At 34.3% G+C, this 12,673-nt stretch overlaps 1 protein-coding gene across 3 annotated transcripts in view; it reads right to left on the bottom strand.

Annotated features, from left to right (window-relative positions):
• The window catches only part of PPFIA2 (PPFI scaffold protein A2), a 466,644-nt gene that overhangs the window by 93,352 nt on the left and 360,619 nt on the right, over positions 1–12,673 (bottom strand). For all 3 annotated transcript variants that reach the window (XM_014796194.2, XM_087449132.1, XM_087449134.1), the window contains 4 exons: positions 9,826–9,909; positions 9,148–9,279; positions 7,493–7,555; positions 3,462–3,553 (listed from right to left, as the gene is read on the bottom strand). In XM_014796194.2, the coding sequence (XP_014651680.1) occupies positions 3,462–3,553; positions 7,493–7,555; positions 9,148–9,279; positions 9,826–9,909 (371 nt within the window). The remainder of the gene's footprint in view (positions 1–3,461; positions 3,554–7,492; positions 7,556–9,147; positions 9,280–9,825; positions 9,910–12,673) is intronic.

Below are 12,673 nucleotides of genomic sequence, written 5' to 3'. Positions count from 1 at the left end.
GGTCTGTGGCCAGGATCTGAACCCGTGAACCCCAGACCACTGAGGCAGAGTGTGTGAACTTAACCACTACACCACCAGGCCAGCCCCCAGCTATTGTTTTTATAGCATCGAACTTGAGACTTAACCAAGCAAACTGGTTTTATTCTGGATTAGTCACATACAAAAACTAACCAACCAGGCCATACTCTAAATGAAAGGCACAACTCTCAGGCTTTATCTATTTGACAGAGAGTATAAGCTTCATGAAGACAAAGATCAGATTTTAGTCACCATTGTATGCTCAAGGAGGTACTCCTTGCATATAGCAAGCACTTGATAAATATCAGGCAAGATAATGAATGTATGAAATTGATTATAATATGGTCTGAACTATCTAGCTCAGATCATTCTACGGACATTTTATCTGTGGCTGCTTAAGGTAATGTCTCTTTGGGCAACAGAGTAGTTTCTAAAATTACAAGTCGTCATCCTATGAGTACTGTTGCCTTGTTGCTTTATCTCTCAAGTCCAGGTCATTTATAAAAACATGAAACAAAACACAGATCTGCTCCCATTGATGTTCTGCTGAAAACTCTTCGATATCCTTACAAGGCCCTCTACAATCTGGGCTCTGCCTACTTTTCAGCTCACTTCTAGTTACTCTCTGCCTTACTCTCTCCATCCAGCTTCACTGATTTTCTTTCAATTCTTTCAATAACTCACACTTTCTTTCACTTCTGACCTTTTAACCATGCTGTTCTTTCTGCTGGAAATAGGCTCTTCACACATATACGCGGCTAGCATTTTTAAAATCTCAACTTAGAAGTCCCATTGTCACATAATACTCTAGCTCCCAGTATTCCTTCTATTAAAACAGTTCTCAAACTAGTATTCCTGTATTTTCCACCTGGAACACATATTCTTCACCATCACCACTATATCTCCAAAGCTGCTGTGTCTTGCAAGTAGAAAGTGCTTAATTGATCTTGAAAGAACAAAAGACCTGAGCCAACACCAATTGTAGATGAGCCCATTGTTCACACTTCATCTAAAGCAGTTACTGCTCACCTCTCTTCTTTTACTCAACTCTGTGAGCTGGTTCTCTAACAGCACAAATCAGAGGCAGTATTTCCATACATTTCAATTTTTAAATCATTTTTGGTGTGCAACATTTTGAGAGGCGCTTGGAGATCTAAGTTACAATACAGTCACTGGTTCCTTTAGACAAGGAACCATGTAGTTTCCCCTCCTGACTCTCCCATAACTCTCACATATAATCTCACAAAAGAATTTCCATAGATAAATCAAGTATGAATTTTCTCAGAGAAAAATTGTTACCCATCCCTCTGCTTTCCTGAATGACCTCCATTGAATTCAATTATCCAGATCCTACCCTTTCTTCAGATTTGAGCCAAATCAGGCCTTCTCTAGCCACTCTGGAACTCCTTTTACTTTTTTCTCAGATGAGATACTAGTAGAGGATATTAGTTTTTATCACTAGTAGTTATAGTCACTAACGTTAGGTTTTCCCACCTCCTCATCTGTGAGATCAAAAACTAGTAGATGAAGTTCTCGTGCACCTTCTGTTTTATTTATTGTTTCTTTTTTAATTATGTGCATTCAGAAGCATGGATGTTCAATAAATAATTTGCTGTTTAATAAATATTCAGTTACTCAGTAACTTATTATAGGTTCCATCAGTTTAGCTCTCTTAATAATTCCTATAATGCTTTATACCGAAGATGTGATTTTTACACAATGTGATGTGATGTTTACAAAACAGTAAATCACATCTTGCTCACTTGTGTCATTTTATCTGCAAATCAAGCTTGTGAGATAGTCATAAAAATATTATTTTATATAAATTCACGTAAAAATATGTATAAAATTTGAACTTATTAAAGAAAAACGAGTTTTATAAAATCAAACAACTAACAATTGTATGTCTGAGACCTAGGAGTGTCAGTCTTCCTGTTCTTGGTCTAATGTTTCCGCTACAACCTGCTGCATGTAGTTTCTACTACAATCTTCCTGTATGTGGTTCCCAAGTTTCCCTGAGGATCCTTCTTTGTGGATGAACGTCACATTGTTAGGTTGCCCATGGTGACTCACTGCAGCGATGAACTTTTAGACAACACTTCTACAACTCTGTATTTCTGAGACCAAAGGTTAAAAAGACTACGAAAAGGCCATTTTGTCCCTTAAAAATACATTTAATTTGTTGATTGTTCTATTTATTTACTCTGTTGATATTCTATCAGCTATTTTTCTCCTTCTCCTTCTTCGTCATCATCATCATCACCATGTGAAAGCATGTCATTGAATTAATAAATTCAGTTCAGATAAATAAATCACAATAAAAGATTTAGAAAAATAAACAGAATTTTCTTAAGAACCTACAAATTTAAAAGTTCTTTGGGTGTTTTTATGCCTGCAGAACTGTTTCCTATACTAAACTGAAGGTAGATATACTCAAAATACTGTATTTTGTTTTTATTAATACTTACATTGAAGAGAGTAGAAGCATCTTTAGGATTTCTTTTTTTAATTTGGATTTTTCATCTGAGTATCTGAAAAATACTTCACTAGATATTCATTCATTCAACAATACCTGTTGAGAGTATACTACATACCAGGTTTTTTTCTTTTTTTTAAATTTTAGGTCCTGAGATTGTAGTAATCAAAGCAGACAAAAATTCCAGCCCTTGTGGAGCTAACATTCTTAGGATCAGCATAAGAGCAAGAAAAATGGACTTCCAGAAGTCTGTGGTGGTAAAAGTTTCAAATAGCTGATATTATTGTGTTATCTAACACATAAATGATCAAATGAGTGAACTCTTCTAGGGTTTCTTATCAACTTTAAATAAAAGGCCTTAAGCACAAAAGAAAATGATATGTGAATTATTGAGATAGATTGATCTGTCTGTTGAGTAAACAATCTTTTCATTCCTTCTTTTAAGATAAGCTATTGAGCCAAAGTAGATGAGTATGGTTAAATTTATTGAATGTATTTTTAACCATGTGCAATTTCTCCCTCCCTCTTTATTTGCAATTACTTTAACAAAATAAGTAGATGCCAAGTGACCATACTCAATGATATTTCTTCATTAACATTAAGCATTGAAAACATTTCTGCAGATAGAGAAAAGGGATAACACCTCTTCCTGGAATGAGATGGAATCTCCTTATGTACAGCGCCATTTCTTCATTTAAGAACTTTTTATGTATTTCTATCTGTATAATTAAATGCAGAATATAAAAGGTAATAATTTAAATTTTTATTGCATATCTACAGAAAGTATTTCTAAATTAGTGAATTATTTTTGAGTGCAGAAACTGCAAATTGGTAAGGAGTTAAAATAGAGCCATGACTGCTGAGCAATAGGAGGTACTTACTTATTTTATTTGAGGAGATATGAAACCATAAGAAAGTTCATATTGATTTTTAGTGAACCATAGATAAGCTTTTAAGTTAATGTTACCTTGATATTGTAGGTTCAATTAAAGAGCCAGTTCTCGTTTTCAATTGGTCAAGTTCAGATCTCAGCTTTTCAATTTCTTCTGCTAATCTTTCCTAAAAATCAAAGAAGTGTTACTCAGATGATATGCATATGCCAATAATACCAACACTCGATTATGATAAACCAAGCTCTGAAGCTTAATGGCTTTTTAAAAGTAGAAAACTGATGGATATACTGTTGTTAAAGATTATTAGATATGAGAGCAAAATATGCCTGATTTTTCCCCTTGAAATGAAAATGTGAACAGCAGAAATCAATAAAAATCTACCTACATTCCCTGGCATTCACTAATTGTAAATTTTTGTAAACATATTGGAATATTAAGTCATGACAGCTATGTATACATTACTTTAAAATGCAGAGTAGAAATCATAGCCAATTCAAAAACAAAGAAAAAGTCTTATTTATTCAGTAAGTGAAGGATTTCAACTATCTTGAGGGTTGAAGGACATAGGGGTGAAGGAGAAAAGACTGGATTAAAAGGATGAGAAGGAAAAATTATCACTTACATGAAGGAAAGTTAACAACCTAATATGAGTTCAAATTATTAGTTTGATACTGGTACAAGTATTTGTGGATCTGATAGTTTTTTCAGATTGGCACTATCAGTTTGATCTGTAAATATATGAAGAGAGGAGTGGTCTTATAGCCGTTACTTAAATGCTCATGTAAGCACTTAATTTTGTTTTCATGATTATAACTTTTATTTTGTTATAAATGTCTAAATGTGTCCTTCTGGATTTTCTATTGCCGTTTTTTTCTCCCTCCCCGTGGCCAGTGCTTGACATTTTACTCAACTCATTTCTCTCACCACACGTTTTTGTCAGTGTGGCCTTTGCGATGTTTCTCTTATTTGCCCTTTTTATTCTTACTACTATCATCCTACTCTACACGCTTTTTACCTTTTTCCTGAATTATTTCCTAAATTATTACCTATTTCCTGAATGTCAGCTTCCACAGAGATGGTGCTTTCTTCAATCCCTTCTCCACACATTCCTCTGCTCTCTGTATCATTTTTCAAAATATGTATGATCAAATAAATTCTTTGCTTAAAATTATTCTACAATTTCTTATTGTATTTATTAATTAATTTGTTATTTCCACAAATATGCACTGAGTATCTCTTGTGTGCTAGGCCCTAAGACATAGTAGTGAACTAATAAATTTCCTGCCCTCATATAATTTACAATCTAGTAGAAAAGACAATAAACAAATGGGGTCCATAGGTTGTTGGTAGGAAGGAGAAAATAGGAGAGTCATGGAAGGGCTCTCCAATAAAGTGATATTTGAGTGAAGACCTAAAGAAAGGGAGGGAGTTAAAAAAAATGGGAATGTCTTAGGAAAAGGTATGGCAGATAGGAGGAACAGCAGTTGCAAATGCCCCTTAGTGGGGGTATATTTGATGAGGTAGAGGGCAAGGAAGGAGGTCAGTGTGGCTGGATTGGAGAGGTTAAGGAGAAAGACAGGGAATAGATTGAGAAAAGTATGGTTGCAGGGTTTGGGAAGGGCAGTCCTGAAAGGCCTCGGAAACCATTTTAATGTCTTTGGCTTTTACTCTGAGTGAGACAGGAAATGATTGGAGGATATTTGAGCAGAGAAGTGACATGATCATTCTGACGACTGTGAAACTGACTGTTGAAAGGGATTGGGAGGCACGGAAGAAATAAAATTATTACTTTTCTTCCAAAAACATAGGCAAGAGAATTATGGCTTGGACAACACTGGTTTTGGGGAGAGAATGGCTGGATTTTGGTCATATTTTGAAGATAAAACTAATAGAATTTGCTATTGGACTAGATGTGGGGTGTGAGATAAAGAAAGGGGTCAAGAATAACTCCAAGATTTTTAACATGAGTAACTAAGACAAAGAAGTTGCGATTTACTGAGAAGACTACTGCTGACAGTGGTTAGGTTACGTTAGGTTAGGTTAGGTTAGGTGGTGGTGTTTGGGGGGCAAAGGGGGGTTGACTCATAAGTTTGAGATGCCTATGTGTCCAAATAGAGCTATTGAGTTGGCTCTTGAATACATAAACTCCCTCAGGGGAGAGGATTCAGTAGGTGATCTAAATTTGGAAGTACTCAATTTACAGATGGTATTTAAATCCATAAGATCAGATGAAATATGTTCTCTATTTCTTCTCATATGAACATAGAGAAGAAATCCAAGGACAATCCTAGGAACTTCAAATCTTAGACATCAAGATGATGAAGAGAAACAGTGAGAGAAGAGGTTGAGTACACAGTGGATTTTGCTAATGATGGACTATGAGTTATAGATAAGTGAGTGGACATTTGCGGATTTATAGGAAATACGGTTAGATTAGGAAATGTATTCAGCTGTATGGGATGATATTCAGAAATGAGGTATGACCTGGGATTTGCTTCCTCTAGCGATTGACATGAAGAAGGATGCAAAAACCGGAATGATTAGTACTGCAGGCTGCCTAGGCAGATTGTTGAAGCTACAAGGCTTGGATAGGTGGTAGGGGAGTGGGTCCTGGGGATCTTGCCAGGAACACACAGAGTTTTGGATAACATAACATTGCATCACAGGATCAAGTCCAAAATTTGCAATCTGGTCACAACCTAATTCTTTAAACACATATGAGTCGCAGCTAACTTCTGGTGATTCAGTAAATCAGCCATCTTTGTTTTCTCTGTGCTATTGCTTAGGCTCCAGCCTCTACCCTACTCTTATCTATTTGTTAAGATCATATGTTCCTTCAGGAGCCTGATGAAATGTCATGTCCTCCATGTAGACTTTCTATTTCAGAAAGAATTAGATGCTATCTTCTAGGTGCCATATTGAATTGCTCTAGTAGATCTATCTTTGGAAGACCGTGTACAACCTGATTGCAGGACCAAATAGTTATTTTTTAAATTAACATCATAATATGTAGCATTCAATAGGGTTAAATGTACAATTGTTCTTTCTTATCTTTATTATCTCATCCCCTCCCTCCCCCCCCACCCGCCCGCCCTCCCTCCCTTCCTTCCTTCCTTTCCTCTATTGCTTCCTCTCCCTTCTCTCTTTCCATTCGTTCCATCTTTTGTTCAACACACATTTATGGACCACTTCTTAAGTTAGTAGTTTTATATTATTTCATTTGCCTATGCTAAATGAAATGAAATAAGACAAAATTGCTAACAAGTATTTTACAGGCTGATGAAGGAGGAAAAGACATATTAGCAATTACAGTTTTTAACATTTCATAATCTAGTCCTTATCTGCCTTTTCTACAACATATCCTACAACAAGAATAACTGCTATTCCCATTATTATTTAAGATACCAAACTCACTACTTACCCCCCCGCAAGCACCTGTGATCATGCCACATGCTCTGTATTTGAAAGTATTGCAACACAGTCCTACCTTTCCTTACAGCTCTAGTCAAGTCCCACCTCCTTGAAGCCTTCCTTATAGCAGCAATGTATAGTGATCTCTCCTACCTGTAGATGTTACTATATATGTCACACATTTGACACTTGGCATCTGCTACTCTGGGACTCATTGCTTTGTCAAAGGTGGGTTCTCTCTCCTCAATTAGATTTTTCAGCTACTTGGGAACTAGGAACAAACATGTAACTTCACATAATTCTTATGCATAATATGTACTTAATACATTTCCGCTAAAATGATATTTCAAACTATACACAAATTAGTGCGTACATTTTTATTCCATTTATATAAAGCCCAAACAAGTCAAAACCAATTTTTTTCTGTTAGAAGTCAAGATAGAGGTTATCCTTTGGGATAAGAGTAGTGATTGTATGCTAATAAGAGCGGGGCTTCCAGAGTGTTGATTTGCTTGGTTTGTAAAAATTCATCAAGCTTTCCTCATATATGTAAATTTTTCTGTATGTGTAATATAAAAGTTAAAATGTTTAAAAAAGATAACATCCTAAAATTATTTCTTATCAAATTTGTTTTACAACAAAACATTCACAATATGAAATAGAAAAACGGGCAAAATATAAGTTTGCATAATACCTTATCATGTAAAGATTCTTCCAGATTCTTTCTAAATGTTTCTGATTCTTGAATTAAAACATTCTACATAAAAGAAAAAAAAACAAAGAAATAATTCATAAGTTAAACAAACAATAATTAAATCTGTAGATTAATTTTATCACTCAAGTTTCTTCTTTGATTTCTTCCCTTGTGCTTCTATTTCTTGGTTGCCATAGAAACCAAGTTTCAACAGAATATTCAAACATAACACCTTAACATTTGGAGAAATACATAATTTACATAGGAAATATTATTTCGTAACACTCGGATTGACGAATGGAATAAATATTATTTTTCAGGCTATTTTTCTTTGCCTTTTCTCAACCTTTTTAAAGTTTGAAATGATTAGGTTACTCTTCAATGAGAAAAAGTGAGTAACGAGCTAAATATTAGCCAAGGTGATATAAAAAATTCAGATGAACTCACTTTATTATCTGAAGAAAGAAGAAATTATCAGATCATATTTTTTAAAAGTTCAATTTCTGGACTTCTATTTCAAACACAGAATTAATAATTTATACTAATAGTTAAATTATTAGAGAGATAAAAATGAAATTTTAGCTATTTAAAATACTAATGTTACAGGTCATAACATGTGGAAGTAAGTTGCATCACAGATATTTAAAAAATTGTTGCCATAAAAGTATTACTGTTGTAAATACTTTTGTTTTAAATACTTTGTTAAAAGCTTTATACTTTTCTTATAGTACTACAAAGCATGATTTAAAGTAACACATTCTTTTCAAATTTATGGAGTAAAATTGAACTAAGATTGTAGTAATTGGCATAGGGGTCATGCATTTGTAGTTGAACGGGAAGAAGGCATGTCCTATGATTTCCTAATGGGTAAATTAATCAAACTACTTTAACGTTTCATTGAAATATTTTTCCTATTTTGATTTATTGTATGGAGCAGGGGAAAATGTCTAGCTTAAGTAGTGATTGGCATTCAATCTAAATTTCCAAAATGATTTGTCCACCTGGGTTTCAGCCCCAACTTTTGTGTATATTCTGGAACTGGCATCCAGCTCACATAACTCTTGCTGGTCTGGTAGCTGCCAACCATCAATGAGACATATGTAATGGTGAATGAAACTGTAGACTGCACAGAAGGAGTTTATTTGAAACAATGCAGCTGAAAACATTGCATTCCTCAACTCTGTAGTAGGATTGACACTAACTCTCTATTGGTGATATAAATTCACTCACAACTGGCTTTTAGACTAGCAGTAGATGCAGTTACTTGAAATATTTGAATAGTTCAAAGCAAGCCTCCCTGCACACCCCAAAATATTTCTTTTTGTCTTATCACTCTTGATTTTGTATCCCAGGCGAAGAAGAATAAATGAAATATTTTCATCACAAAGGTGTAACACATTTTAATACATTTCTTTCATATGATTATGTTACTATGCAAGATTTATATACCATGCAGTATTTTTTATTAAAAATTGATCTTACACATTTTCACAGAAACTATTCATTCACTTCTAAGAAGGTATCAGGATTTTTTTTAATTAAAGAAAGTAAATGGATCATCTAAGCAATACAATTATTGCAGCAGGATACAAAACAAACATGATCATAAGAACATTGCTGAACATTCCTGTGATTCTACTCTTCCGTCATTTTACCTTCTCTTCCAGAGCAGCCATTCTTTCCTTTAAGTGGAGTTGTAAGCGTTCATTGGATTCAGTCAGAAGTCTGTCCACAGTATCGGATAATCTCTTGTTGTGCTCCTCATTCATTTTCTCTCTTTGCCTGGCCTTACAGTCAAGAAAAGAATGAATAAATTTGTATGTAAATGACAAAAGTCATTTACAAAAGTATTTGAGTTTGTTTTTATATTTTCCTAGTTTTAAAATTGGAGTTAATTTCATGTCTGTTTTGATTAAATTGGTAGAAATTTTTTTTCTTTAAAATGCACAAGGCGGGGCCGGCCCTGTGGCTTAGCGGTTAAGTGCGCGCTCCGCTACTAGCGGCCCGGGTTCGGATCCCAGGCGCGCACTGACACACCACTTCTCCAGCCATGCTGAGGCCGCGTCCCACATACAGCAACTAGAACAATGTGCAACTATGACATACAACTATCTACTGGGGCTTTGGGGAGAAAAAGGAGGAAGATTGGCAATAGATGTTAGCTCAGGGCTGATCTTCCTCAGCAAAAAAAAATTAAATAAATAAATAAAATGCACAGGGCATAGCCATAAGATTCAAGTATAAACCATAATCAAGAAAGATATTCATTTCTTGTATGTAGAATATAAATCCATAAACTGATGATTGAAGGGGGTGGTTCTTAATATACATACTCTTTGAAGTTCTTGATTTTTCTCTTCAAGTTGACCTTCTAGATGTCTCATACGTTCTTCAATATTTCCATGTCTTTCTTCAGCCTGTTAAGAAATATGAAGAATGTACCTGAAATGTAAGATTTGGTTAACACTTTTCCTCTTAATAAATTGAAATAAAATGTAAAGCAAGCTACTACCAACTGCAAATGTAATTTTCAAAAAATAAACTTTCTTTAAACAGGCAGCTGAACAGCATTGCTTGAAATGTGTCAGCTACAAAGGCCTGTTACATCCAAGCATCAGCAAAACATTGGAGTTATTTATGAGCAATGAAATCAGCCAAATGTAACATGCAGACTGTGCATGGTTTGAACACAAACCTGCCATTGTCCAATCTTAAGCTCCTGAAGCACTGAACTGCACAGATGGTCGATTATCAATAAATAAAAGTAACATAATTTTTATAAATGAAAAGAAAAACTTAGATGGATTCTATTTAGCAATAGAAAGTAAAGTCCAGTAGGACTACCTTCCTACGTATGGAGATCATTTCTTGTAGTTTAGCTTCCATAACATATTGATAATCATCAGATGAGGTAGAAGAGGTTGGATCAGACTAACAAGTCAAGGAAAAGGAGAGGGACAAAATTGAAAAATCAGAACTAAAGACACTGACACTGAACAGAACATAGCACAGAATGCTTAAAAGAAAAGTGTGACAGCAAATTCAATACTTTAATAGACAGAATTTTATGTGGAGAGGACTACACTGATATTTGGTGAATATGATGCAGTTGATGATTATAAATGAAAAACAATGATATGCTGAAATAAAAAGCTATCAACCTAAGGTATGGAAGGTTAGTGATGGCTGGCAATGAAAGACTACTACAGAGTGAATTAAAGCAACCCTGAAAGAGTCATGTAATAATTGGAATTATGGGAAACCAAACACTAGACTATGTCTCTGATAGATTGTTAAAAGTTTTGTATTTTGTTTGTTTGTTTCTCATATTATTGAAAAATAATGGAAACAATGTGTCTCAATGTTGAGGAGTATGCTAAGGCAATGACTGAGGTGAAATAAATTTGGAACAAAATTTATTATAAACTCAACTTTGTAGAAATCAGAGAAAAACCTAAGCCACGGGGTTAATTATTACGAGTAGTCTCCAACTCAAGCAGGGTTGAGTTTCCTCAGTTAGGTGGCAAACTTACAAAATGACTTCTGAATACACATTATGGCTGTAGGTCTAGAACATTAGCGTCTCTTCTCAGATACAGTTTTAATTGGAAATTTTAAACGAAAATGATTAAAAGTCCTCAAATTATCAAGGTTACAATAATACTGTGAGGACAAGAAAACTTAATTGTGAACTCTAAGGAGGACACTAGGGACCACTCCAAAACTGCTTCTGCATTGCTTTGTTGCTATGGAAACAAAACAGTGCCCTGAAGTACACAGGCAGCACCGGGCCTTGGTGAGCTAATGTTTGCCAGTGCCGAGGTTAGTTACATGTCTTGGAGGTGATTGTCAGGTTACCACAGACGCAGAGTATTCAACACATGTGACACTGCTGATAGCTGAATTGTATTAGTATGTTATGCACAGATTACATGTAAAGTTACATCAACATTTTAATCATAATTACAAATTAAGTAACTATAACATCAAAACGACCCTAGGTCAACATTACAAAATTTAACTCCAGAGCATATTCTATTACATTTTATAAGTTCATTCTAAAACAGTGAAACTTACTTTATGCAAATATAGGACTATATATAAATATGTCATGCAGTACCTGAAAAGAAATAGTAACCTATTCATGTATTCGTTCATATGCATATGTACTATTTTATGCAACAAATTCCATTTTAATCTGTGAAATAAACATTTAACATTTCAAATCTGGTGTGCTTATGCAAATTATAACTCAAAATTTACATTTTGTAAGATTTTCCTTCTGATATTCTTATTTCATAAATGGGGGAAAATAATGCAGAAATAAGAAATAACCAATTTCTTTCCCCAAATTTCCAAGCAGAAGCAACACAAAAAGCTCCCATAGTCCCCAAATGCCATAAAATGGTTTTATAATATCATTTAAAACTTAAAATTCAATTAAGAATACAGTAAATGGGTCAAAATTATATAATCTAAATTCATAAATACATCTGTAATCTCTCAAAAGTACATTTTAACAGGCAGTTAGTGGTATTAAAGTTAATCAGGTGACTGACTCAAGATAGTCAAGGCATGATGATCTCAATTCCCAAAACTGTCTCTTCAAAAATACAAGTGAAGTCCAGTAGGTCTTTCAAAGGTCCTTAAAACTTCTACTTGTTTACATCTTAACTATTTGAAAACACACCAAATACTGAAAATTCACTTCAGAGATTGAACAAGAATTCTATCACGTTTAAACTACTATGTCATTGCTGATATTTTTTATTGGTACTAAAAATGAATGAAATACCTTATGGAATTCAAGATGAATTATGTCCTTGCTGAGAGAATATGCATTTTAATTAAAGAAGTAGACATTATAAATCATAAGATTGGAAGCCTAAAATCTTTATTAGTTAATTGTGTATATGTCTTGCCAAAGCCAAATTTTCAGTTTTTTCCATAGCCATTATTCAAGACTTCTGACTTTCTAAAAGCCTTAAACGAGCTTCACCTACACACACACATAGTAGAAGAGAAAAAGTCTTATCAACCAAAGAATAAATTCAGACATCATTTCTAAACAAACACTGGGATTCCTTTTCAACCACTATTGATTTGTGTTCATCCTCACCTTGTGAAGACTGCAGTTCAAGCAACTGGTGTAAATACAAGGGTCACACAAGAATAATCTGC

Source organism: Ceratotherium simum, chromosome 25 (assembly GCF_057802395.1).
Source record: "Ceratotherium simum simum isolate JZ-2026a chromosome 25, ASM5780239v1, whole genome shotgun sequence".
NCBI classification, from domain to species: Eukaryota; Metazoa; Chordata; class Mammalia; order Perissodactyla; family Rhinocerotidae; genus Ceratotherium; species Ceratotherium simum.
The sequence above is the reverse complement of the archived record's forward strand: the minus strand, read 5'-3'. Positions and strand labels throughout refer to the sequence as shown.